The following is a 25,854-nucleotide window of genomic DNA, read 5'->3' on the forward strand; positions in this document are numbered from 1 at the left end:
CCATGTGTGTTTGTTGAAACTGCAGCTCAGCTGAGGTTGGATGCAGCAGTTCTACCTGACTGCAGACAGGCACAGCAATATTTCCCTTTGCACTCAGTTTGAAGAAGGCACAGGCTTGACAGGTAACTTTAGTTACATCTTGTCCAAGACCTTCACATTGGGAATTAACTCAATTTTTTGAGAAGTAAATTAACACACCTTCAGGTGCTGCTGTGTTAGCATTTTGAGACACATTGTATAAAGGCCAAGAAATTCTAAATTCAAGAATATACACGAGATTCGTCTTGACCTTTTGGCTTAGATCACATTTAATATCAGATTAATTTAAGACATCCTGTATTCAGGGACACATTCAGTAATCTAATAGGCATTCTCCATTTTTAACTGCTCTAATTGTATTTATTTTAAAATTATCTGGCATTCATTGGTTTTTCTGACAATTTTAATTTATTCTAGTATATTTTTCTAATGTCTTCCTATGCCAGAGGGTAGTGGAGGCTAGAAGTATTAGAAGGATACCAACACCATGTGGGAGTGGAATTATTTTGAGGCTAAAATATAGGCTATAACTGAGAGTAATGGAATAAAATGAAGATGGAAACATTTAGAGTGAGATTTAAGGAGCCTTGACAGTAAGATCTGTTGAACTGTGGAGGCATTTCCTACAGAATATGGTGAAATTCTCATCATTTTGAAGTTGCAGCTACTGTGGACAAAATACAAGAATTACTATACAGGAGCAATCATAGACTTACAGTTGGACATTACTTCTCTTTTCAATCTAAATTTTGTCTATTTCTCGCCCTTTGCTTTATCCAGCTCCTTCAGTGGGATGGCAAAGAATTTATGGAGAAAAGGTGCTGTATTTGTGTATAGGATTACCTGAGAAAGCTGTCCTGCGAAAGACATGTGTAGCTTTTCCCAGTGCAGCCAAGAAGCCACTGGAGCTCTGATTTTTCTCCATCTCTACCCACTGGGGAGAGGAGTGCTATGACTGTTCTCTGCCTTGCTACCCAAAGAACTAGTAAGACTAGTTGTTTTCATTGTTAATAAAATTTTTGAGACAAAGTGCAGAATGCTGAATAAGAGAGCTCTTCCTTGAATGGATACGATGGCATCAATAATACGATAAAGGTGAATTTTGATAGTTAATTTGAAAAATGTGCCTTTCTGAAGTTCTGAGTTTGATTCTCAGTGGGAACTTGTATTATGATGAGGAAAGTGTAATGAGGTAGCACCTGTTACTGTCAGCACTGCATACAGCAGAATGCTCTGCTGCCCCAGTGAAGTTGAGGCAGGTGCAACAAGGGAGCAAAATGCTTGTTCTGCTGGCCTGGAGAGAGAAGGTCTGGGAAAACTCTGCAATGAAAGTGTGTGCAATGGCCAGAAAAAGAAATAGTGGCCATTTCTTCTGGTCACCTCCCAAGCCATTATCTTCCAGTAGTGTCCCCAAAAGTGGTGTGCTGGAAGTGCTGTGGGAAGTAAGGTCACATTGCTGCTACCTAGTGGTCTCATGTAGAGAGCCCATCACATGTATAGTTGGCGTTTTAGAAGAAGAATGGAGAGGAAAGAGCTTTTGAGACCAACCTTGGTGGCAGGGCAGAGTGTGAGAAAGAACAAGGCCATGGTCATTGATGGGGCACAGCTCTAAGGACCAGCAGAAGCAGCAACTTTTTTTGCAGTGGAAAATAGGCAGTCAGGGACAGGATCCAAAGAAAGTGTAATATGACCAGAATGATAGCCCATGAAATAAAGCCCAGCTATTTTACCACTTTGATTAAGCTCTTCTGAGTCTTTTCCTTTGAGCCCATTAACAGTCTAATGCGTAGTGAGTGCTGATTTTTTGTATATTAGATATGCAATACCAGCTTTAAGTAGGGCATAATTTCTGAGATATCTGTTTGAGTGCTGCCAATTTAACAGAGTTGTGACAGTGATGTAGTGAAGATAAAGGAGAGAAATACAAGAGAAACCAACTAGAATGTAAACAAGTTTTTAGTCTTTGGAGAAGAAAGAAATTTTTGTCTCCCCCTAACTTGAGTGCTCTTCTAAAATAATAACCATTTCAGAAGTATTAGGACTTATTTCGTGTAATCACTGTTATGTTCATTGCTACAGGTCTCTTTCTGCAGGGCAGAACGTAACTTGAAAAGCAATGATCGCAATACCAGCTCTGCTCGTTTGTATAAACAACCTGCAGACAAACTTGAGCTATTTCATTAATAAACAGCTGTATTGTTCTCCCCTGGAAATCTCAACAGAAAGGCCATTCATGTGGCTGCCCAGCACAAATTGCTCAGCTGTCAGAGCCAAAGATGGCAGGTGGTTTTCCAGGGCTCTCAATAAATTCTGTGTCATATTTTTATTCTACCCAGGGCTCAGCAAGTGGGCAGTCAGGGTAACGGTGTTTTCTGGCTTTGATGGCAATTCACACTTCGGCCAAGCAATAAAGAGCCGTGCCTGCAAATGATCCAAGAGAACATTAGAGTCCCCAGTCCCAGACAATGCATATTCTCATACAGGTTTCAAGTATTTAGGACTGTTTTGATAGGATGGTAAGTCTAGGTAAGGTAAATTGTTGCTCAGTGTTATTAACAGGCAGAGAACAAAGATTTGTGTAAATATTTCAGCAGACTGCAAGAAAATGAACCTTGTGCCAGTTCTGGATGGATTTTCCAAAATGATTTTGCCATTATTTCTTTCAAATATTTAGATTTATTGTTAGGGTTATTGTGAGTCCATGGATTCACAATGAATTAGAAAATATGTCCTGCATTTGCAGGGGGGATGCTGACTGACTAAACATAATCTTTTTTCCATCTCAGTGTCAAGTTGAAATATTCCAGATATAACTAGACCTTGTACTTTTAGGCATAGAAAAGCTGTTACTGGCACAGGATGGAGTCCTTCTGGACAATTTGGAAGAAAACTCTATACTTACTGAGCTGTGGACAGGGAGGGACAAGGGCTATATGAAAGTGCCCAAGATTTGAAATGCTACAGTGGGTCAAATGGGTCAGTGGGCAAAGGAATGACATGTTAAAAAGGGTATGATGCAGTTGTATATAAAGATAGCTACTAGCAAATAATAGTTAATCAATTAGTGATCTTAACTATGAACCTGATACCTGGAGTGAGTGATTACATGTATTTCCCTATAAGCCTAGTGGATGTATATACATGGATAATTATACATATCATGAGTTCAGCAAGGTCCTGATATCAAATGTAATTAAATGCAGGAGGCTCGAATGCCAAAGCCATACAGGGTGTACAGTCATGTGTATTAATTGCAGTATTTTATGTGTCATAAAGTTGGAAGATTCTTCCTTTCTAAGACCATCAAACTGCTGCAAGACAGAAATTATCCCCACGGATCCCTGTCAGAAATATCCCCATGAATTTTTGACCAGGTTAATTACTGTTTACTCACGGAATACATAACTACAGCTTATATTTTGTTAACGAAATTATATCTTACATTTTATGAACCACAGGCATGTGCTTAGGTTGGAAAAAGGTTGACTGCTCCATTAATTTTTTTCCTCATTCTCACTTCTCTGAACTTTTTTTATCATGTTTTCTCATTAGCAGAATATACTTGATTAACTGACTCATTTAATGAGGTGCTTTGGGATGGTAAAGACAGCAGTCCATTGTGCTGAATGACTTTGAGATGTTAAAAAATAAATAAAACATTTTAGTGCCAATAGATCTCCTGTTGGCCTTTACTGGTAGTTGTCCTATGATGTGAGAGAATATTCAATTCCAACTAGTGTCACCCTTCAAGAAGTTGATTTTCAGATTGTTGTTAATAAGTGTTGGCACATGGTGGCAGATACTGGTTTCTTTTCTTAGACAAATACTTAAGTCAGAGTATGTCAAGCTTCCCTGATTTTCAAGTAATTAACAATTTTATTAGTTTTTTATCCTACTTTTTAGAAAGAAAATAGTGATATTCATTTACATTAGATCTCAAAGAAATGTGTCAGAAGAAATGGACCTTTGCTCTTACAAAGCATTTTTTACTTAAGGTTGCCATGCTCCAGAACGTAAAAATGGAGCCTAGCTACAAATAAAATTCAAAAAACGAGAGGATGGATGCTACGGTTGGGTTTTGCATTATTCAGGTCATTAAAGGCAACTGGAATTGATATTTCCCGTCAAAGAGAATTCTCCACTCTTTTTTCTTTAATTTTTCAGTGTTTTGTTTTGTGGCTTTGTTGCTTCTGTACTTGTCTAAGAAACCTAAGAGTAATGTTACCTTATTGCATTTTGCAGTAACAAAGATCTTGGCTCAGCATTTTGAATAATGAAAGGCTGAGTGTTTGGCATTCAGTGTGCTCAACATCTGCATATCACTTCAACAGCTGGCAAACTCCTTGTGGAGCATCTGCTTTCTATTACAGCTACTTTTCATTAAGGTAAATTGAATGTGGCATCTGAAAGGGCTCTTTGCATACATGGAGATTTCACTGGTCATTACATGACAAAGTGATTATTTAAGGACAGAGATTTTGCCTGTTTTCATACAGTGCCTGGTACACTGTAGTTGCTGTCAGAAGCAAATGCAGGAGACATTAAGAAATGGTCGGGAACAATGTGGAGAGAGGGAGAGGAAAACAGTGAAGAAAAGATAGCAAACTTCTCTATCTGTAGCTATTTACTACTGAACTTCTAAAATACTTGAACTTCACTACAGATTTTGAATGCTTTTCATAGTTTTGAATGAGATGCTTCACATTAACAGATTATCCTACTCTGATAGATGCTTAAGATTGATGCTATTTTTATAACCGTTTCAAAGTCAAACCTCTCATGAGGCAAGTAATTTTTCACCTCTGATGTTTGTTTTGTTTGTTTTGATCAGGGATACTCTATTGATCAATTTGGTATCTAAATCTCATGAAATCTCATCATGTTTCTACAATATTAATGTGCAACTATGTGCTCTTATCACTAGATATGGCTCGGTGATACTTCTATGGAAGGAGTAATTACTTGGACTTGGCCAGTGATCTTCCCAAATTACCATTTTATGCTGTCTGCCATCTCTCAAGAAAGGATTTTAAGAGATTCTTATTGAGTGGGTGTTGTGGTTTAAACCTGGCCAGCAGCCAAACACCACACAGCCGCTCGCTCACCCTCCCCTGCCCTGGGTGGTGGGAGAGAGATTTAGAGGGGTAAAGGTAAGGAGACTCACAGGTTGAGATAAAAGCAATTTAATAATTTAAAGGAAATAAAAATCCAAATAATAATAGTAATAATATAAAAATGAGTGATGCACAATGTGATTGCTCACTACCCATCAACTGATGCTCAGCCCGTTCCTGGCTAGCAATCCCAGAGAAGGGAAAATTCCAAAACCACTATCCTGGACAAGCCAGAGTTTACCTGCCAGCCCTTATACTGAGCGTGATGTTATATGATACGGAATATTTCATTGGCTAATTTGGGTCTGTTGCTCTGGCTGTGCCGCCTCCCAGCTTTGCATGCACCTGCGCACTAGCAGGACATGGGAAGTTGAAAAGTTCTTGATCTCTTACCAACAACTGAAAAATCATTTTTCTCATGCCAAATCCCATACTGAACCCAAATCGCAGCACTGTTCTGAGAAGGAAAATTAGCTCTATCCCAGCTGAAACCAGGACAGTGGGCTCAAGGAAGAAATGTCTTCAGAGAAAAGGCCTACGAATAGCTATGGACAGAAGGCACTCAGTATCACCTGCACTGATACTGCATTCCAGCAATAACACCTGAGACTATGGGTCAGGACAGTTTGCTGACTCATCCTGACATCTGTGAAGATTGGATGCATCTTTTCCCTTCCTTGGAAGCACATCTTCTCGGAATCACCTATGCCAGCTCAGGCTGGATGTCTCTGCTTCTCCCCACAAGTGTAGCACAAATGGCTACCTCCTCCTTGTCCCATCCTCATTTGTTCTCAGATCATCTGGGAGTACCATCTTCTGTTTGAAGAGTGAAGTAATTCTCTCTTTTGAAGAGTGAAGTGAGAGCTCTCTAGATGTGCACAAGCACACACCATCAGGCTCTTGCATTACCGTCTGCTGAGCCTGGTGCCAGCACTGATTCCCCTCTTGGAGCACGTGAGCTCATGTTGCAAGGGTTCAGTCAGTGAACCTCAAGGGAGTGAAGATTCCCAGCTGAGGTTTCCTAAAGCTCGCAGTCAGGTCTCTGCATGTGAAGATCTAGGAAGTGACTGCAAGTTGCTTTCTTCATACTCCCATCCTGACATTTGACATCCGTTCTGAACCTTTAAGACAGGAACCACGTAGCTTGAATTCTCTGAGTGAACTGAGTTGTATACCTTGGTTTACAAGGAGGACTACAGTATCCACTCGGGACCTTTACGGAAAAATAGTTCAGTTCTATTGTTGCTTGTTACCGCTTCCTCATAGCTGTTTATCCAGCTGTCATGTTCTCCCATGGTCTTGCCACTAAGCATGCTAATGCCATTAATGGAAATGGATGAGAGAGAACTTCATTTGTTTTAGAGAGTTTTCCAGGAGAGGGCAGCCATAGTTAATTCTGGGTCAATTCATGTAATACAATGTGAATATAGATTACTGGCAGCGTTTGGCTGTGACAGTCTGTTGCCCAGCATGGTTTGTGTGCTTAGTTCTTTTAATTTGTTCTTTTGTTTGGATTGCAAGTGCATAAAAGATAGACTTTTTCACAAATTAATGCTGGAAAAGACAAACCACATAATAGAGTGGTTAACTCCCAGTGCCCTGTACTTGCTGAAATAGCAAATGCTCTTGGGAACAGTTTCCTTTATATGCCACTGTTTGCTTTATATACTTTCCAATCAACTTATAAGCTTTTCTTCACTCTCTTACTTCAAAATTTTTTATGGAAAAGCATAGCCCAAACTTCTTTCAGCTAGAGACCTGAAAATTTTAGGAAACAAATTCCCTTGCACTGAAAACTTTTGCTTCTTTAGGAGTTTGGAAAGGACCAGGACAAAATGATCCTCTCTCCTCTCCTGTTTTACATAGTGAGGATACATGCAAAACCTCTCTTGGTTTGGAGGTAAGGGTGGTAAGTGAGCACTAAGGGGCATATCCCATATCCACAGTTTGGAGGCTGTGCCCATCTACGCAGTAGGAATGATGAAGGGGACATCAGGAGACCTTTCTTAATACTGCCTCTCAGGGGTATTGCTTTGGCAGAACTGCTTCTGGAAGTGGGGTGGCAACCAGGAGCCCTTGACATGCACCCTAGTCTTAGTATTAAGACTGCAGGGAAAGTCGTCTTTTCATGTTAAATGGGTAGACTGATTTCTTAGATCAGTTCAAAACAGCAAAAGCTATTTTTCTCCTTTGCTTAATTTTTTTAAATTTAAAAAAACCCTCAACTCTATTTTGCTATATCACCAAACAAAAACTCCATGAAATACCTTTTGCCAGATCCCTAGATAATGTAAATCTATGGATTTTTGTAGTTACAAATCTGGTCCCTGCAGGTGGTGGGTTTTGGGAGGATTTTTTGTTCATGTTTTGTAGGAGGGAAAAAGGTGCAGTCAGTATCACTTCACATGTAAATCCACAAAATTACTTCAGAGGTACAACTAAGGAAGCTATAAAGTTTTTCCATACATTGAATTCTGAAGACTTTTAGCTTCATTTTAGTCAACTTTGTGAACTTTCTATGCTTTACAACCTGTCTTCATTTCTGAGACATTCCACTGATGTGTGTCATACATACACGTGTAATCTCAGAATACATAAACCATTGAAAGATTACACCAGTGAGATATGTCAGATGATGCACTGTTGCTTTGCCTGCCATGGAGGGTGAGGAGTTAATAATTTCTCTTCTCTTCTCTTCTCTTCTCTTCTCTTCTCTTCTCTTCTCTTCTCTTCTCTTCTCTTCTCTTCTCTTCTCTTCTCTGCTTACGCATCTGTGGGTCTCTAGAAGGTAGAGCAGACACAAAACTCTTTCTGTAGACCAGCTGATAGCACTGGCCAGACTGTGCACAGAGCCTTGTGCAAATAATTCTTAGAAAAGAGACCTAATCAGCCGCTGCACTACACTGATTTGCACATAATTGTATCTGTCTTCTAAAAGCTGAAGATAAAAGGACAGAATTTGACACCTGCTCATTGATCATTTTTCCAGTGGCTTGGCAGGCTGGAGCACACTTGCAGGGTTTGAGTGAGGAAGGGTTTTGCCACCCGAATGGCCAATTAAAAGGAGAGGAGTTTGAAGGAATGCTTTGCAGAGCTTGACAGGTGAAGCCCAAGGCATGGCTCAGAGCCTTGAGTATGCAGAGGATTTAATTTTTTACTCTCTCCAACTGAACTCGGTGTTTCTTTTCTTTTCTCCCCTGTAATATTTATTTTGTAGTTTTATTTAAACACAGTTTTCATCCTCTCTACACTTCACCGTGCTGATATCCGAGATCTCCATTCATTCAAAATGCAGTGATGGAGAAGAAAGGGTGTCTAGCCTTTTACTTTAACTCTTTTATTAAAGAATTCTCCTTTAAATAGCATTATTTTTGTTTCAATTTACTTTTCCTTATGGTTGGATTTCCTTTTATCCTCTCTCTCTCCCTTTCTGCATGTTCTATAAATTCTCAGGTTTTACCTTCAGTTTAGTGTAAGACTTATTCCCATAAGGAGTTGGTACCTCGATAAGCCAGCATAGAGATTTTGAAAGCTTATAATTAAGATGTTTTTCTTTATCTTCTGGAAGTCACCTTCCCCTCTCAATTCTATTGGGTAGCTTATGCATTCATTTCTGCTCAGTGAAAAATCCTGAGTGCTCTTCACAGATCAGGTTAACTCCTTCCTAACATGTCTCAGTGTCCTCATTTGGAAACCTGATACAGTGCTCATTTCCTTGCCTCGCCAGATAGCCTTGAGATTTGAGATATACAGATATAGATATGTTTAATTTATTTAAGGTTATTTCTTTTACTGTTTATAATTCTCTAGAAATTTTGGCTGGACATCACAGGAAGATAGGTCTGCATAGTTCTAGGTGCCATGCAAATTGTTCTGCTGAGCTCTGAGGAACATGAATATTGTTGTCCCTAAGGGCTTATAGTCTTGTGTTATATACATATATAGATATGTATTTTTTATATATATGCTATAGAAATATATATGTTATATGAAAAAAAAAAAAGCAGGGAAGAGGAATAGGGAAAATAGTATAACACAGTAATAGGAGAGTAGTAGTTTTACACACAAGTTGTAGCCCATAATAGCAGTGAGCACAACTTGCCACCTCTGTAGCAATTGGATAGCACATTTCTGTGGGTATTACTGTGTGACCTCAGCAACAGGTTTCAGCCTGCACTGGAAAAGTTGGGTCAATATGTGGAGATATAGCCTGTGCTGAGCTCTACTGCTATAGCTAGAAAGTAGACAAGCTGGGAATGGTGTCTATGAGAGGTGCCATGCATACATAACCAGGTTATAGACCTACAGGATGACCTTTGAAGCAAGGTCTTCAGCAGAATAGAAAGGAACTAGTTCAGAGGTATCAAAAGCAGAGATGAAAAGATTTTAATTGTTAAGGCTTATAATCCAATTAGATCTTAGACACGGGTTTGGCAGTGTAGGCAGAGCAAAAAGGTCAAATTTGGAGAAGTTTTGTAGAAAGTGGTGTCAGGATTTAATCACAGACTGGAAGTGTGAGTCATGAGAGGAGATCAAGTCAAAGAGAAAGCCAAGATTGGCAGGAAAGAGTCTGATTTTATTTCTGAAATTAAGACGGGTAGGGAAAGGAAAGGACTTCATGAAAAATTCAGGAGCTAGGTTTTGAGCATGTTCAGTTCTAGCAAGTAGTAAATTATTAACAGAAAGATCTCAGAGAGAGGCCAAAAGTTGTTTGGGTTGATGACTCTAGTCTTAAAGATTTCTAGTTTCCAGTAAGTTTGATTACTATTTGTGTGTTCATATCCTATCTAACAAGGAATAATAAGGATTTGTGTCACAGAGGATGACTGAAAACTTCCCTCTATGTGTATCTATTAGTGCAGTTCTTTTGTGGATTCAGATTGGATTTTGAGACAGGTCATGATGTAGAAGAAGGATGCAATTAGAATAAAGAAGTTGTGGTGCCACAGTAGGGCTTGATAGTTCCCATGTCACATCTACCTGGACTACAGTCTCATGTCTTAATGCAAAAGTGCCAGAATGGAGTAACCATACATAGAGAAAATAGTAAAAATTTAACTCAATCCACTGTTGAGTAAAACAGCTTAGAGTCATTAGACTGAAATATGCTGTGACTGAAATTCAAAGAAACTTCATTAAAAATAAGTCCATTTTAACATGCACATCTGCTTTTTGAGCAACTCTGCTCTGTAGACATTAGCCACATGTAGTCTAGTAACCACACGTCACACCTTCCCTGTACATTAAGTGTTGTGATACAGCATTTGTACTTGGAGTTGTTTAATATCTCTCATTTAGCTCAGCTCATTGCGTTTCAATCATGGTTGGCCTAAAGGAGGCCTGTGAGGCTCAGTGTCCTAGTGCTCATATTTACACAGTTGCTGAAATGTGGTAAATCATCTACCTGCCTGTTAATAGGGGGTTATATATTATCTTGTACCAGGCTATGGCTGCTCTGCAAGGACAGGAAAGTTCTTATGGCCTGGACATCTCATGCAGTATTTCACTTTTTTTTTCTTTTAAGACAAGCATGGAAAATGGGTCATGTACCCGTCATTTTTCAGTATAACTTTTTTTTTTTTTTTTTCTTTCTTAAAGCACCCTGCCCCTGTATATCTGTACATCTGGGCATGGAGGTACCTTCTCTCTCATCTCTTCTCTCACTTGTGTTTGAGTTCCTTCTGCTTCAGACAGTACGTTGCATGTTTCATCATGCGGGCCTCAAATATGACAATCACACTACACATAGGATTAGTTTAACTAGCAGTTTAAAAAATAGCTACCTGTTAGGTATGATCCCTTATCTGTGTAAGAGTCCAGAGCACCACTGTGTACCTGTTGAATGGATAATGCAGAAAATAGTTTCCACTTGAAACAGTACAAAATCCAAAAAAACAGTTTCCACTTCCATAATTCCATATTCAGTGAGAGTTTAGGTAAGCAGACTCTGGTGAAATCCACGTTTGACTTTGCATGCACAGCACTGAGTACAGGAGCCTAGTTCCGTGCCTCTCTGTAAAGTAGGCACCACTTTTGTGACCATGTGCTAGCTCGCTACTGTCTCCCTAGGGAACGTGTCACAGTCACCATCCTTATCACTAATTTCTAGAGTAGGTAGCACTGCCTGAAGGTCTTCAATCTCTGTAGTGTCTAGACCAAACCTGCTTTGAGATCAGACAGACTCCCAAACCAGCACATAAGGGTTACAGACTCCTTTTATACCATTAACTTTTCAGCTACAAGTCAAAAACTCTCACAAAGTTTGCATGAGACCTTTAAAAATCTCTTCTGCAGAGAGTTTTGTCTCACATCCATCATTGCAGAATGGCAGAAAGCAGGAGAAAATTTTAAGTCTCATTATGCAGCCAGTGAGGAATAAGGTGATTTTCTTTCACTAAGCCGTAGGTTAAGCCACGTTATTCATGACCTGCAGCGGTTTTGCACAAAGCTGCCAGTATACAAAAAATAGTGTTATATGATATATCCTAGTATGGATTAGTTTTGTTTAAATGTAATATAGGGCTTTTTTTAAACTTTTTTTCCTTTCTTTTTCTTTTTTTTTTTTTTTTTTTTTTTCCCCACAAAGCAGGGTAAGAATGCTCTAAAAGTAGTCCTGCCACAGACAAGCTATAGAAATAAAGTTTTCAATAACCTAAAATAACATGCAAATCCCGGGATTGTGAAATTTCAAAACACAGTCATACGCTGTATGCCAGCCTGACCTTCTGGCTGTGTAGCAGATAATAAAAAGAAGTCTTCTGCAAACCTGCTTGTGATGAATAGATAAAAAGGCCCACATTCAGAAATGAGACTATTTAAGCAAGCTGAGTCTATGTAATAGAATATTTTAAACTAATTCAGAAGGAGCTCAGGCTCACTGGAAAACACAGAGCTTTGAGAATTTTAAAAATCTGCCTTTGAGCATTTAGATTAGGACCGGACACAAGCAGTACAAACTCTGAAGTGATTTTCACTTTGATAGCAAATTGGGCAAATCACCAAGTGACAGGTTATCTTGGCTGCCAGAGGAGAAATGAGACAAGCAGGTGCCATCTGTGTGCCAACAATTTTACAGGGAAGCAGAAACGCCTATCGTAACAGGCTTGTGCAGGATAAAATAACTCCTACCAAAACCAGAAAGGTTAAACTGAATGACTGATTTCTTAAATGTGGCTAATGTGCATTCAGGTTTGCTGTTTTAAGATCCCAAGTAGAAGCTGTAGAGTGTCAAACCCCAGAGCACTAGTCATGTTCATACTTCTTTCTTCAGCTAGCATGACCCTGCTATTTAGAGTTATTTGAAGATTTTACTACATCTGAACTTTACAGCCAAGATCAAGTAGCACTGAAATTGAACACTGATCATGTGTCTGCCAAGGATAGATTTGGAGATTAAAATTGGGCGTAAACATTTTACTTATTTGGAGGAAGATAACTTACTCTGTGCAAATGAACAAGGTTGAAAAATCCTTTTGCAAATGAGTCCTATGGGGACGCTGCAACATCCTCAGCCCATTGTCATCACAGAGTTAAGAACAGACACAAACTCGAAACAATTTGGCAAGAACGATAATCAGACCAGTCGGGATCTGTCATCAGCATACTGGCCACTGCAAAAGAGTGATTAAATAGGAAGACACAGACAATTATCAAAGACTAATTGCTTATTGTTGCTAGAACTATATTTTAAATGTGTTTTTCTTTTTAATTGCTTTTGGAGTGAATAAAGTGTCCTTAATTCAATTGTAAAATGTTTGGGAATGGGAAGTCTGCCAGGAATCGGGCAGCTCAGAGGTCTTGTGAAAGCAATTGCCTCTTTCACTTGCCTATATGCATGTTCAGTCATCCCATCCTCTGCCAACTTTCCTGTTTTCAGGTTCGTGCCCCTATGTTAGCCAAAGGTCTCCGAGTTGTTGGTACTTGCAGGAACCTGCACTAGTTTGTTCATATATTTTCCTGTATTTTTTATTCATCCCCATCCAAGGGCCTTGACCCAACTAGGAGCTGAACTCTTCAGATCCATAGGGGTTTTGGATCAGCAGGCTCTGAGTATAAGGGCACTTTCTAGGACAGGACTGGCAGTGGTTTACAAGGTGAGATATTTGTGTAATTTGAACTTGTTACAGTACAAACATCTGTATACCTCTGTGCTCTGTTACTATCGACTGCAGTGAAATTATTCAGGGGATGGATTTGGCTCAGTATTGTGTCAGTACAACAATGAATGAACATGAGCGTGTTATTCCAAGTTAAAATGCTCAGGTTTGGTGTGAGGAGGAGATCCAAACCACATATACAGAAGATTTTATGCAAATAACTATGAGGCTCTTCTGTTATTAAATAACCATTCGGCATTTTCATGATGAGAGTGACAGGGAACACGGTTTTTATATTCATAGAAATGTCTTTTGTATGGATGTATTCAGCTCAGAAAATACTGCAGGACCTCGTAATGGACAAACAAATGTAACCAGTGCTGTATCTCTATGTGTAAATAATCTGCATGAATGGTTTAGAAAATGAAAGGGAACTGGTCTACATGAGGGAGAACAAGTGGGAAGAGGGGAAACAAAAATAGTGTTTAGGTTCATATATTAGAGGAGAGGCAGAGTAAAATTCAAGGAGTCTGTTGTCTCAACAGACAGCTTTTCTAAGCAGCTGACCAACCCCCAAATAACGGGCTGTGAAAACTGTTGCTGACCAACATGAGAGGAGGGAAAAGGAACTTTCTTGTTTGGAAACAGGCAGGATCAGCTTGCTCTGTACATAGAGTTTGCCTGTAGTACAGATTTTCTTCTCCATTCTGATCTTTCTTCCATCTGCATAATATGTAAGAAATGGACAAAATTGTTCAACCTATTTTTAAATGAATAATTTATAACAAACAGGTAAACAAAAAGAATTCTCTTTGGATTGAAAAGAATTCTCCTTGCATTGTTAAGTTCTTTGCAAAATCCTGAACAAACATTCTTGCAGAAGAGGGCATGAAAAAAAACCAAAATACAGCATGGCTGGCTCTTCCCTTGCTTTTTTAGGACAATTGTAATAAAGCTGGTCTGGGCAGACATTTTAATCAGCAGCATTTTAGATTTGGTGAACGCAGAAAAACTGAATCATTCTGTGAGACTTTCACTTCAGCAACTCTGGCTTGGTCTCTTGGTCTTTGGCTTTCCTCCATCGAAGTACCTGATGGACATTATCTAGAGACATCAGTGTTGTTGCTGCTCCTCTCCCCTCCTCAGACCACGGCTCTCCTGGTTCACAAACAAAGATGAATAAAACTAGTATTTTAGAACGGTTCTAACATATTAAAAATGGTTGATTGACTAAAATTCCCCTGTCACAGTACAGCTGAGTGAGGCTTGCTTTTCTGGGCTTGACAATCTCTTCTACCTTTCATGTGAGAAGTATTTACTCATTTGGGCATCTCTTGCCTTGAGTTTTGCTGACCTACTTGTTTGTGCAAGGTCATGCACAGTTTGTGCAAAGTGAGGTGTTTGCTGGAAGTCTTGAGCCTGGTTCCTAGCTGCAGTGAATGGCAGGGACCAGTGTGTCTGCATCGGCTGGGGATGCAACCTCCAGTTTAAAAGGAAATATCCAATGGAAATGTCTTTATCCCCACTGTAAAGATGAGCACAAACACCCTGCCTTCTTCTGCAGCCTGTTTTTTAAAATCAACCCAAGATTGAGTGAGAAGAGCAAGCATTGCTGGAATATGTGTTTCCACTGAGATTAAACATGCATTTTTATGCAGCTTTCCCAGAAGTGGGAAAGAGGGAGTTAGGTGCAGAAATGCAATTAGCCATGGCTCAGGATTCTTTATGTACAGGTGGGTCAATGAGTTGTGAGTGCTCACGTGGACACTTGACAAAGTAGCAAGAATGACTTATTTTGTGTTAGTATGAGCAGAAGAAATAACACAAAATGTTAATAAAGTTTGGTATTCACTTCCAAGCTGCTCCTTTGGGTGATGTAGACAGAAGTGAACCTGGCAGGTGACGGTAAATGTTTTTCTTGTGGAATAGTGGTTGCCTTCCTGTTAGTATCATTCATTCCCTTTTCTTGAGAGTTTTGAGATCCTGAAAGAAAGACACTGTAAGAATTCTGATAGATTATTTTCATATAATGGTCTCCCTAACTTCCTGTGGTGTCAATAAGCATAACCTATCAGCTGGGCCATGAAGTAGTTTTTCCAACTAAAAGATTAATTCATAGAGATCCTAAAAGGCTTTGCTAAGCCCATCAGTGAAAAAGCAAGGCTTTCCCATCACCCTTCTCAGTGGCTTGTATCATCCTCATCTTCTGCCTTCCAATATGTGTTGGACAATGTTTTCTCTCTTGGTACAATAATCACATAGAGAAGGTCCTAGAGGTAAAATAGAATGGTCCTGTACCTGTTCGTGGTCGTGTGGCAGAGACTGTGCCTTTCCTTTTTTTTGTGACTATCTGGTATTGCAGGGTTATGTTGGCACCTGAGGATGCCAACATAGTGGATGTGTGTAGATAAATAAGCAGAAAAGGAGAGAGAAAGGGAAAATAAATAAAAAAGCAGTATTCTTTTGGCTTATTAAAGTGCTTAAAAAAGGATTTAACTTTTAAGTAGGAGATTGTTAGGTCTTTGTGCTTTTTTTTTTTTTTTTTTTTCCCTGACAGCCAGTGTTTACGCTTCCACGTTTTTAATGTAATTTTTATATGCCATTTGCATTAAACTTGGTCCTTCTAATTTTCTGAAGTACTGTTTCTCTTGTATTTGAATCTTTGGAGGATGGTGATACCGCCACCACTGTCTTCTGTGCTAGTGACTGTGTCTTCTGATTCAGAGCTCCTGTATACTGAAGCCAATAATGATTCACTCTCACAGCAGTGGTGTGAGCAGTCTCAGCTTTTATATGCCATCTGTGTGAGTGAGCTGAATCTGCAGAAATGGGACCCTGTACACATGGCTTTTCCTCTGTTCATGGATGAAAATATTAAAGCAAATCCGTATGGTCCATGAGATGTTTTCTGTGTCAGGAAGGGAGTAAAACTGCCTGTCAAACCAAGCTGTTCTCTCTGATGAAAGGGGACTGTTTTTAAACACTCCTTTCCATAGTATTTTGCATGCCAGCCATGTGTGTTTTCTCATCTGACATCTCATTGAGATCCTTGGCTTCGGTACTGCAGGAGGGAAGGGTGTGCTGGGAGAGAAGGAAATAATCTCTCAATATGTACACAAGCACGTGTGCACACACGCGTTCTTAAATCAATCTTAAATGAATTGAATTTTTTAGGAACATGAAAGAAAATTAATCTGATTTAGCCAGGCATAATTGCTTCCCTTTTGTTTGGATTTTCTATTTTCACATGAAGATATTAGGAAGCAATGCTCTGAGCTATTATTAGATACAAAGGTGGAGACAGAGGGCAAAGGGTTCATTTAGAATTCCTACAGCAGAGCATTGAATTTTAAAGCTAAAAGGCAAGTTGATGAGCAGCTTGAAAATAAAGATTCATCTACTTGGCTTACTGAGTATTTCTGAAGGTTCATGCTGGTCTGGGGAGCTAACCATTCATGCAGCTGTAAGACCTGCTGGCTGGAGGAACCAGATTTTTTTTTTTTTTTTTAATGAAAGCACTTACCTTGCAGGGAGAAGCTTGAAAACATAAACTGATATAAAGTAACCAATTGATATAAGTGCATTTCTTTTAAGGGAAGCCACTGGACTTCACTTCTGTGGCAGAAGGCTGGGAAGCATAAAGATTATTCACACGCACATTTTTGTGTTTCGTAAAATTCAAGTCAGTTAATCCTAGGTAATAGGATACCATTATAACCACTACTTCACCTCCATGATTTTAGGGCAATCCTGCAAGTAGCAGTTTGATCATGTCAGGCAGGAAAGCCCGTAACATTAGAGTGTGCTATTGCAAAAGAAATCCAACACCAAACAGATTTTCTAGCCCTTTCCTAAAATGCAGTGGTGATTATAGCTTCCTTTCACAGAATCACAGAATCACAGAACGGTTGATGTTGGCAGGGATCTCTGGAGGTCATATGGTCCAACCCCCTGCTCAAGCAGAGCCACCTAGAGCCACTTGTCAAGGACCACGTCGAGACAGCTTCTCAGTATCTCCAAGGATGGAGAATCCACCACCTTCCTGGGCAACCTGTGCCGGTTCTTGGTCACCCTCACAGTAAAAAAGTATTTCCTGATGTTCAGAGGGAAGCTCCTGTGTTTCAGTTTGTGCCCATTGCCTGGCACTGGCCAACACTGAAAAGAGCCTGGCTCTGTCCTCTTTACCCCCTCCCCTCAGGTATTTATAGACATTGAGGGGATCCCCCTGAGCCTTCTCTTCTCCAGGCTGAACAGTCCCAGCTCTCTCAGCCTTTCCTCATAGGAGAGATGCTCCAGTCTCTTAATCCTCTTCACGGCCCTTTGCTGGACTCTCTCCAGTATGTCCATGTCTCTCGTACTGAGGAGCCCAGCACTGGACCCAGCACTCCAGATGTGGCCTCACCAGTGATTTTGTTGTCAAAATATGGGCATCTCCTTCAGAAAGGAAAGATGGCATGGGGGCTGTTCAAACTGGGAAACCAGCATGGATTTTGGGTTGCTGCAGCTTCACTGCAGGGTTGCTTTGTGCTCCCTCTGCCAAGTCTCTTGTAGCTGGGACTTGCTGCTGCATTTGGGCAGCTTTGGTCAAGGAGGGGTTTTCATCTGGGTAGCTCAGCTTTGCTGACCTGACCTCTGGAATAAATGTCCCTTTCTGAACTCGTTTCTTCTTCGGCACTAGCTTTTTTTTTTTTTTTTTTTTTTTCCCCAGTTGCTGTGCTAAGGCTTGTTCAGTTTGCCAGACTAAAGGGCATCGCAAGAACATGCATAATTTTGTCAAAGGCAACAAAACAAAAATAAGTTAAAAAAAAAAAAAGCATCACTTTGGTGTAAATTTTTTTTTTTTCTGTGAACGCTCCTGAAGAATAAAAATAGTGTCTTTTCTTGAAGAGGGGATATTACTAATGTAAATCTGATGCTGTTGGCAGAGGAATAATATGCTGTATGCCATAAGGCAAGCGACTGAGGAGGAGCTGGGGTGATCGAAATGCCTCATGGACATATGAGATTGTGGGGATAGGTATTCACACAGAGGATGCTTTCTTACATGTGCCCAGAGCTTTCTCTTATCTCTGAACATGAACCCATAGTGAAATAGAAATGTTCCTGTATTAATAGTGCATCAGAGATAACCCTCATCTGAAAAATACAGTAATACTGCGCAACTGGGAACCCTTTTAGAGCGGGGAATTGGACTAGCAATTTCATAGTGTGTTGATAATGAAACATTTTGGTTCTGTATAAGCAAATGGGCAAGGTTAGTGGACACATTACTCCAGCTGTCATTGTCCCAGCAGTAACCAATTTAGAGGCTTTATATTTTTTGCTATCCCAGTAAGGGAAGGAAAAGTAGAAAGTTAGAAACAGAAATCCTAGAATGAATGAAAGTGCAAAGAGTGAACAAGCTCATAGTACTGCTGTATAATTATAAAATCCTTTTTTTCCTTATAATCTAGACTTTAACATATGTATTACATTGCAAATTCTGGCAATGCCTGTCCTGCTCCAAAAGGTCACCTCCATCCAGAAGGATTTGTTCTGGCTGTAACACGTGAACGTGGGCATCCAACCCTGTATCTATCTAGTTACAGTTTGTATTGATGATTCCTGTTTGTACGGTTGATGCTGCTGATTTGCAGGAGACTCATGAGAAGTTGCCTGTGGCTTTGGCCTTCAAGGGAGAAGGTTAAAAAAATATCTTTTGGTGCCTGTGTGGAGATCATAATTGGATTTTTTAATAGCTCTTTCAACGGTTGTCAACGATATTGGACCTTCATGAACTGTTTTTGGCAAGTAGTTTCCCTGCAACACTACCCTACACAGCACTGCAGCGTTGGGTTTTCTTTCCTAAGGTTACTTGTCAGGCACTCTTGGTTTCACTTAACTTTTCTTGTTAAGTTTCCTATCAAGACTAATAGTTTCTAGAGCAGGAGTCCAACATCATGTGGAATTGTTTTCTTGATTTGCAGATATCCTTGTTGACGGCAAGCTTTGTGACTGTGATATCGTGGTGAATTGCAAAGTGGGAGACCCCATCCCATTGGAGGTGAAGCTGACCAACTGGAGCAAACACAGCGTGGGGCCCTTCGCTCTCACAGTGACACCCTATCAGGATTACCAAAACGGGGTGCACAACTATGAGCTTCAGGATGCTATCACCTTTGTGGGATCCAACACCTTCTACATCGATTCAGTAAGTCTTTCTGTCAGCTGTATCATGTTTCTGGATGACGTGTATTTGCAGAAAAGGGCTTCATTACTCAGTTGTGCATTTTAAGGCAGATTAATTTTTGGAAAGCACCATAACTATGGCAGCTCTTGCTAAAGGTGCTTGCTAGGTTTTTTCTCTCTGAAATGGTTTAAGACTGTAATTAACTATCATGTAAAACACTAGTAAACTGTCAGAGACAGTAACTTTTGGTCACTCCAGATCTGACTAAATGTGAACGGGTAACCTAGATAAGTGTTTAATACCATATTGCCAGTCCCTTGAGCCATCCTTTGCACCTACAGTAACAGATTTTAAGTAACTTTTTCTCTTTACTCCATAAGAAATATTCCCCAGGCTGAGCCAAGAAACTCAACAAATCAGTTTTAGTCAGGTCCTGAGGAAATGCAACAGACTGCAAAAAGAAAATGCTAAACATTAATGACGAAACTGATGAGCTGCTTTATTTCCTTGTCACTTAGCATACTCTTATAAAACTATAAAGAAAAATAGGAAACATGCCTAAAGGAGATAAAGAAGTCCCTTTTTAGAGCAACTGAGATTTTGATTTTTCTCTCAATTTCACCTTCAGAAAATTCAAGTCTATGAGCTTTTAGCTTCTAAGGCAAGACACTGAAAATACAGATAAAACTACTCTCTCCCACATCCTTCTCCCCAAAAATGCAACAGAAAAAAAAAAAACAAACCCCAGGAATGAAAAACATACAGACAATGCTGCAGAGTGGAATAAGCAGTATTTCTGGTAACTTATAAAATAAACATGAAGAAGAGGGTGAGTGTTTGGGATAGTGCTTAAGACCTTTGCTTAGGTCAGCTCTTTGGATTGCTAATAAAATGTACCTGTCAAAACTGAATATATATATTGTGAACCTTAGTAAGAAAGAAATTAAAGGTTAACCACAGGGATAGTCACCATGCATATTTTTCAATTACGCATCATGGGAAGAAAATATTTCAAAAACCTAATGAGCATGGAATACACCATCAACTTGAATTTTAATGGGGGCTACCTATATTCTTAGCTGAATAATTTAAATATGTCAGCAGAAATAATCAAGAGATGGCTTTCTTTGACTCTCTTTCTGACAATGTGGATTTTTTAATCAGAGTGTCAGTGTTTGGATGCCCAGCTGCCTAAGGGCCTGACCCTCCAGGCTAATGAGGGAAAAAGGAGATGTCAGTGTGATGTATTCTTACCTTCTGATTGAGCCTCCTACAGGGCAAAAAGTCAGGAGGTCACATCTCTTGTGCCTGCCCAGGCAGCCTCCTCATACGTTATGGTCCCCGCTTTTGCCCCATTGTTCAGTATTGTGACATTTCTCCTGTAAACACAGTCCCCAATAAGTTAAAAATAGAGTTGGTTTTTGCTATTTGTCCTCCTTTTCATGCAAAAAGGTGAAATGAAGAAAATGTCAACTCTTAGACAAGAAGTGTTATATTTCACGGTATGTAGTATCGACACTTGTCCTACACAGGCTCCTAGAGAAAATGCTTAGTCATATTTCTTTGAGGCATAGAGCCCTGATCATGGAAGAAAATTCTTCAAACAGTGTATCTAATGCTGTCAGAGGCCCTTTCATCCTCTGTAATAACTAATTCAGTAATGGAAAAAAGATTTCAGGAAGCCGCACCTGTTTGGGGGACAAGAAGAAAGTCCTGGTTTGTGCATCTGGTGCTTCGGGGGAGAATGAACATAGTCAGAATTGTTTTCATGCTCTGAATTTGGCAAAAAATCAGACAGACGCTGGTTAAGAAGCTGAAGAAGCTCATGGTTGGGTGAGATGAAAGAGATTCAGAGTTTCCTTTTTTTATAAATGAAATCTAAGACACTGGACCAGATTCCCTGCTGGTATAATTCAGTGCTACTCTGTCGAGGCTATTATACATATGCCCATTATTTTAATAAATTGTAGTCATGGGCACATGATTGTTTTGCTTGTTTAATGGGGTGGCTTGAGATGTTACTGTTTCCCAGCTGCTTGTTTCTGCCCCTCTGTGGGACGATGTTCCCCTCTTCCCCAGCAAACCCAGCAGGAGTGATGGTGTGAGCATTTGTTTTCGTGCAAAGTTGGTCAGTTTAGCAAAAACTACGTTCGTCAGCAGTTCAGGCTAATTGGGCTGACTTTACACTGACACTGGCAAGGAGGTGGCGAGATGATTTATTGCACTGCTGAGCTGGGTGGGAGTAAGGATGAAGAACTAGCATATGGTTTGGCATGTCAGTAGTGTATGGTCAAGAACAAGTGGGAGCATCAGGTATTACAGCAAGAGAAGATACTTCTCACGCCCTGAAAATTTGTTCTGTTGTCATGCTGATCCAGAAACTACAACATTTTTGGTGCTGAACTGAATGTCATTCCTCCAGGGAAAAACAAACAAAACTCCTCTGCTTTCCTAAATGTTAGTTTCATATTAAGCCTGATACTCAGCAAATCGGAACTATTTTTGTTTCCAAACTAAAAAGTTTCAAATCAGTTTCTGCTGCTACCTGGAAGATGGGGATATATACAGGAATTTTCAGCATGCACATGCAGCTTCACAGTATGAATATAAACTGTTTAAAGGGTAAAAGTCATATGATTTCATATTTCCCTTTCTTGTGGCTTGAAGTCCAGGTTAGATGATTTATCTTGGAAGTACTGTAATGCGTGCTTATTCATTTTGTGCTCTTACTTCAACTCAGTGCAGGAGACTGACTCTGTGTCAAAGTCTGCTGGGAAATACTACTTCAAAAAACAAATTCTTTTACTGAAAATTTTAAAGGATATTGAGATATTTCCATGCATTTTAAATTAAGTAAAATCTTTATTTTTCAGCACAGCTTCTATTTTGGTTAACCTTACCTTTCTATGTCTGTATTTAACAGAAAAAGTGACGTTTTGTTTAGTGCGGGGATTTGAAACATGAGATAGCATGATGGATCCCCACCCATTAAAATACATTGCATTGATTTATTTTTTATTTAAATTTACAATCTGAAATTTAGCTTTAGACATATTATTGAAAATACTTAGTTCTTACCAATGAGGGGTTTTTGACTAATTAGTTGATCAGAGTTGCTTCTTGCCAAATTAAAAACAATAAAAATTATCTTCTATGGAGATTCTTGTAACTACCAGCAATTCATCATTCCTTGTTGTTTCTGCTTTTTTCATTACTATTCTTAAGCAGGTTTTGTTTTTTTTTTTTTCCCTGTATGTGTTATCACACGCTAGCTCAAGTGATTGGTAGTTGGAGATGAGGAGAAATTCATTAGTAGATGGTCATTTTGAATCAGCTCAGAAGCAATGATGAACATTTGCTCACTTCTGGCAGGTCCTCTGTGGCCCATCTGGAACAAATTAGTTTTCTTGGCACAGTTTTTCTCGCACTGTAAACTCTTTGGGGCAGCGAACAGTAGCTGGCACTAGCCCTAATCTCCAACTGAGCTCCCTAAGTACTACAGCAGTATAAATAAGTAGTAATTAGTTCTAAGCAATCACAGTCCCACATGGTAGCCTGAGTCAGGGAAGGATTAGGATGGATCTAGAAACTTAATTTTTCTTCTATCTCAGTGGAACAGAGAAGTAATGTTGGTATTTTTTTCTTGATTCTTCAGTAATTTTTTTCTGGGGTAGAAGCTTCCCATCTTTGTTTTCCACAATTTGGTGGAATTTTAGTAAAATCTATTTCAACTCCGACTTGACTCAGCAAGCATGTATTCAACAGCATCCCAGACTGGCACAGCATATAAACACATATCTAGGCAGTGACACTACCAGACCTGCTAGAGTGAATGACTATACAAATTTGGTCTGGATCAGGCACGAGTATGTGATCTTTGTGTTTCTCAGGTTGGCTGGATCATCCATTGCAATCAGTGGATGGTGTCTACTGTCAGCTACATCGGGAAACATCTGACTTGTGTACACATCTGAACAAATCACCCTGATCTCCCTTCACAGGCAGTGGAGAGGGCAAGTCATCAGGGTTGATGGAGTTTAAGGGATATTTCTCCTCATTCTACATCTGATCAGATGAATCCTTGTGTTGAACAGCTGGCTCAGATGTTGACATCCACTTTACAGACACTTGGGTGGATTCAGTTCCAGGCTGAGACATCTGAATGAGTGGGTGTTACCATGGGTGCTGGCCAGTGAAGTTCCCATTAGTCAATGGAGATGTAGTCTGCAGCCAGGAGAACATGCCTTACACTAACACAGACACCAGGGGGGAGATTCAGTTGCGTAAAAGTAGGTGTCTACTATCATTTAAGTGCTGTGGGTATCCCACCTGGCCTCCACCTACTGCCAGAAATCCTGTACCTCATCCTGTAAATCCTGCCCACCCTATGCAGATGTCCCAGTGCCTTAGGTCATCCCAAATGTCACGAGGTGCCTATGTTTAGGCAACTGTATCCTAACTCTATAGGCCGGGACTGGGTAGACCATTCTGTGTTTGCTCCACTGACTGCATTGACTAGATGTCTTCTCACTGTAGTAGGAGCTTATTTACTTAGTGTGCAGAGAGACACCTAAATGTAGGTAGTTTAACCTCAAAATCAGTCCTGTGCCTGGTATGCCAGTTGGGGTGGATCTGGCCCTCTACTGAACTAGCTGCTGATGATGTACTTAGGGTCTTCTGGGAATGTTTGCAGGCAGCCCCACTAGAAAGGCAGCCTTACTTTCCAAAGTTAGTTACTATTCTGGAAGAGCCTCCTGCAGAGCCACTTGCACCTCAACAGTGCAAAGGTTTCAACCTACTTTTGCTTCCCCAAACCACAAGTGTTGATTAGCGTAGTGGTTGTACAAGTGGCTGTACAGATGTGGATAGTTCCCAAACCATGAGCACTGTTGTCTGGGCTGCACTCAGGGAGATGGGCTGCAGGCAGAACAGGACACATACCACTACCTGCCTCGCTGGCTCTTCTCACTTGTGATGAAGAAACCCATGAATGGAGCAGAGACTTGTGCTGTAAAGGCAGGAGGAACGAGCAGCCATGTAGGTGGAACTGCAAATGAGTGGAAAGGCTGTGTTGATATTGATGTGCCTGAAGCCACCTTCCTGCTTGTCAAGAGCTCTGATCAGTGCTGTTGCAAGATATTTCTTCATGGTGCAGCTAGATTAGGGAAAACGGACAGGGAGCTTGAAGAAGGTACAGGTCCTGAGGAGGCTGCATTTGCTGTCTGCCTCCACCCGTTGCTGGCATTAGTGCCCATCTCTGTCCTCTGGATGCAAGTCTGCATCAGTTCCAGTGCGGCAAAAGTAAGGCAGGCAGCCCCGAGAGGAGGGGAAAGAAGCAGGAGGGGAGAGTGCTCGATGTTTTGTGTGTCCAGACACAATGCCAGAGGGCAAGAACTTGCAGCCAGCGAGGAGGGGAGATGCCAAGGACAGGGGGTCAGGAGAACAGCTGTGGCTGCTCTGATCGCTCACGTGGATGGAACGATGCTGATACAAGTTTGCTGTAGGTCAGCAAAAGGGCTCAGCACCAAAGCCAAAGGGAGCCTGGGCTCTGTCAGCGCTGATGGTGTTGCTGCTTGTGAACAGCCAGGCCCCTGCCTGGGAGCAGAAATTTAGGTAGGTTCAACAAAGAAGCCTGATACCCCAGGGAACTGTACAGGTTACATGTCTGCTGGCTAATGAAGACCCCAAAAAATCTAGAATAGGAGAAAATGGAAACAAACAGCTCATTCCCCTCACATCTGAAAACTACAGAGAACCTTCCTCACTAGAGGTGGTGGCAGGCAGTCTTCAGCTCTCTGGCATGTTCTTGAGGTGCCTGACCCTCTGGAAACATTTTCTAGTGGTTCATGTCCCCCCTCTTCCCCACCATGGTCTAGTCATCATCCTTGTTCTGGTCTTCCTATGCAATGGCAAGATGCCCTTCCGCTAAGGATGTCCACACACCCCTTCCCAGTTAACACCCAATTGTTGATGTCCCAGTTTACCACATGACCAAATTTTTTACAGTGGTCAAGAATCCTGATAACCTGTCTCGGAGCCTTAGCCTCATCCTTTCACTGTTTCAGGTGGCAATCTCCCATCGGTTCCTAGTGAAGTCCCTTGTGAAGGTTTTCTCCCCCTGAATCTAATGAAGTCCAGCACATCCAGAGAGCTCAGTGCTTCTGGCTCCAACACCAGAGTTTCTGGCATGGTTGGGCTTGGGTCTCAGCTTGGCTGACCAGTGGTATGTCATGCTGTTATTTGGAATCAGTGCTGGACTCTGTAACATGATGGACACCGAGGTGTTTGGAGGTGACCAAAGAAAAGCCCATTACCAATGAGTGTTCAAGTAAAGCAGAAAGTACATGGGCACAGGCCTACCTGTGAAAGTAGGGATGACCCCGTGAGTATATCTTGCATTGATGGTTCGAGGTTCCACAGAGCAGAGAGGAACTGG

The 25,854-nt window shown here is 40.6% G+C and overlaps 1 protein-coding gene across 5 annotated transcripts in view; it reads left to right on the plus strand.

Annotated features, from left to right (window-relative positions):
* Nucleotides 1–25,854, plus strand: part of TRAPPC9 (trafficking protein particle complex subunit 9) — a 534,962-nt gene that overhangs the window by 504,975 nt on the left and 4,133 nt on the right. For all 5 annotated transcript variants that reach the window (XM_074898387.1, XM_074898390.1, XM_074898389.1 and 2 more), the window contains one exon: nucleotides 19,216–19,439. In XM_074898387.1, the coding sequence (XP_074754488.1) occupies nucleotides 19,216–19,439 (224 nt within the window). The remainder of the gene's footprint in view (nucleotides 1–19,215; nucleotides 19,440–25,854) is intronic.

The sequence above is a fragment of the Athene noctua genome, chromosome 2 (assembly GCF_965140245.1).
Source record: "Athene noctua chromosome 2, bAthNoc1.hap1.1, whole genome shotgun sequence".
Lineage (NCBI taxonomy): Eukaryota > Metazoa > Chordata > Aves > Strigiformes > Strigidae > Athene > Athene noctua.